General features: G+C 35.4%; 1 protein-coding gene across 1 annotated transcript in view; it reads left to right on the plus strand.

Moving 5' to 3' along the window:
- The first annotated feature begins 1,753 nt into the window (after nt 1-1,753).
- The window catches only part of LOC106460376 (serine/threonine-protein kinase NLK-like), a 51,689-nt gene continuing 50,481 nt past the window's right edge, over nt 1,754-2,961 (plus strand). The window contains exon 1 of the mRNA XM_013920069.2: nt 1,754-2,119. Within this exon, the coding sequence (XP_013775523.1) occupies nt 1,941-2,119 (179 nt within the window). The 5' untranslated portion in view covers nt 1,754-1,940. The remainder of the gene's footprint in view (nt 2,120-2,961) is intronic.

Raw genomic sequence — 2,961 nt, forward strand, 5'->3', positions numbered from 1 at the left:
GCCCCACGTGAAGCAGAAGCCAATGAGACAGAGACCAGTACGGAAGAAGATACGTCCCATAAAATTAGGAGACTTTGATGTATTTTAATTTTGTGTTTGTAAATTCTGTACATCTAATCAAGTTATTGTTAATTATCTATTGGTTTAATGTAAGTGGCTATTGTTCGGGACGAACAATACTAAGGAAGGGGCAGTGTTACGACAGCGGAAGTCACGCAACGCCGGGAGCATGCGCGCTGGAGTTTCTTGAAGGATCATGAATTTTTCTGGCAACTCTAGTTTGTTCCTGGCGCCCTCTTTTTTAGTATATATATAAGCTCGGCAAATAAAGCCAGCGAAAAAAGATAGAATTGCATAGATAGATAGATATAGAGATAGATAATTGAGTCAAGCGAACAGTAGGCACCGTAAGTGTGTGAATCGCTGTGAATTATAGCGTGTGTTTATAAAAGTAGTTCAGTTAAAGTGACTGTGGAAATTCTGTGTATTACAAAGTTGTTTCGAGAAAGAATAAACTTGTTTTAATTAAGAAAGGACTTGTATCCCTGTAGTTCCTCGGAAAGAATTTATTCCGGAAATCAACAAACGAACAAAGTCGTAACAGTATGAATGTAAAGAAAATATGTTTCCGATTAATGCTGTTTTGAATAGTCACCTTTTTGCGTCTCTATTTCACGAGACTAAATTTAAAAGGCCTAAAATTTGTAAATATCTTTTTGTACCAAACGTAATAAATTACAGCCTCGCTATAAGCCTCATTTACAAGTGCAAATAAAATGAAAGGATAAAACAATGGTTATTTTGTTTATTTGAAGTTAAGCACAAAGCTACACAAGGGCTATCTAGTGCTCTGCCTACCACGAGTATCTGGCGTTTAAGTCCGCAAACCTACTGCTGTGCCACTGGATGGCAACAGTGGTTAAAGTTAAGATCGGAAAATTTCATTCGGTTGAACTTAGGTGAACTTAGTTTTTCAGTACGTAAAAAAGGACGTGTTTCATAATACAACACGTAAATTTTACATAATTTCCAGTGTAAAGTCTAACTTATAGGATTAGCACTTACTAACATAGCCACGGATTAACAATTATTAATTTATTAGTACAATAATGTTAAGATCAACTGTTACAATGTCTCTTTTTTATTCTTAATCTTTTCCAATGGGTCTTAATATGGTATACAAGCAAAAGTAAATAAAAAATGTCAGAAAGTTAGTGGTATTCTGTCTTGCACGTATTGTATGTAGAAAAAAAGAATAAAATATATAGACATTTCAGAATTGGATTATTTTACATGCATCAAGCTTGTTTATAAAAAAAAAAATATGATAAGAGAGTGACATGTCCCCTGGTGGGGCAGGGATAAGTTTACGCACTTACAACGCTAAAATTCGGGGTTCAATTCCACGTGGTGAACACAGCATATTGCCTAACGTGGCTTTGCTCTAAACCAGACAAACAAACAATATAATGATAAATGATTCAGATATTCTAAATTTACAGAGAAAATTTATCAGCGTTTGAATCATCTCAAAATAATATAGATGATTAAATATCACTCATCAACTAAGAAGTAAACACCTGGTATTGAGAAATTCAAATACCCGTGACTTGACGTGCGTCATATCATGTGTCACGTTTATTACATGTGAGGGCGTGAACCTAAAGAACGTTTCTATTGGCTGTTGGAACTGCATTATGGGAAGTTCACATGTATGCCATTGTGCGATTATAGCTTGGGTTCGTGGCGCACTGTCACAGAAGAAGCTGGAAGTTGATAAGCGAGAACGATTTAAAAGAAAAAAAATCTCTTGCTAAGTAAGAGATTCTGATTCAACATTTGGCGATAGAAGAGTAGTTTTAGAATAAAATTGTGTAGAATGAGGAAGATCTGGTCATACTCTACATTTTGATTGCACGGGTGGCTGCTTTGTCTGGGTAATGGCGGTAGTAGGAACAAGGAATAGACGGCATATGATGGCTTTCTCGGGGCCAGCGGCAACATCTGTCGTTTCGCACCAAGCGATCCTGACCGCAGCACAGCCTTATTATTCTCCTGTTGCTCCTCAGGACATCCAGCCAGATAGACCTATTGGTTACGGAGCCTTTGGTGTTGTATGGTAAGATATATATTTTATGCAGACGAAATATCAACTACCATAAGTTTTTGACAACTGGAAATAGCAATCATAAGTCACATTGATTTGTAAGTTACAGTCAAAGATATGATAATCATGAAAATAAAACCAAGACTCTTGCATGTACTTAAGCTCCTGTATTTCATAAATTTAAGTTTATAGTCAACCACATTCTGAAATGGGCTGTACCCAGAAAACTTTTCGTAAATTAGAACTATAAAAGAATATATCTAGGGTAAGGAAATGGGTCAAGGCGTAATGTTGACGTTATAACTGAATCGCCTTATCAATATCGGTCGATTTTTTTCTTTAAATCTTTTTAAGTTATATCTTTAGTTGTATTAAGTTCAAGTAATTATTGGGATTGTTTGTATCGAGAAGATTAGCTTAACATATCTAATGGTATAATTGATTAACAGTGCGCACTTATCCTTTGTGATTTAACTCAACACTATATATATATATCTATATACCCTTGGCGTGAAAGAGTAATCTATCTATCTTCTATATACTACTACAACTCTGAGATTGTTTGTTTATTTGTTTGCTTGTCTGTAATTAAATACAGCAAAAACGGCGCACAATAGCGCCATATTTGTAATCAAATGAGAATAGAAACAGAATAAAACAAGTTTCGTTAAAATCGGGCCACGGATTACCGAGTTAGCGCCGTTTTTCGGGTCACTTTTATGAAAATTTCTAGCATGAGTAATTTTACATCACACTACCATTCGCGCTCTTTACGAAACTTTTTTGTTCAAATCTATTTCCCTGTCAATGTTCCCATTTTCATTAAAAGGCGTTAGATGCCAAAAACAAGATCT

Source organism: Limulus polyphemus, unplaced genomic scaffold (assembly GCF_000517525.1).
Source record: "Limulus polyphemus unplaced genomic scaffold, Limulus_polyphemus-2.1.2 Scaffold761, whole genome shotgun sequence".
Classification (NCBI taxonomy): domain Eukaryota; kingdom Metazoa; phylum Arthropoda; class Merostomata; order Xiphosura; family Limulidae; genus Limulus; species Limulus polyphemus.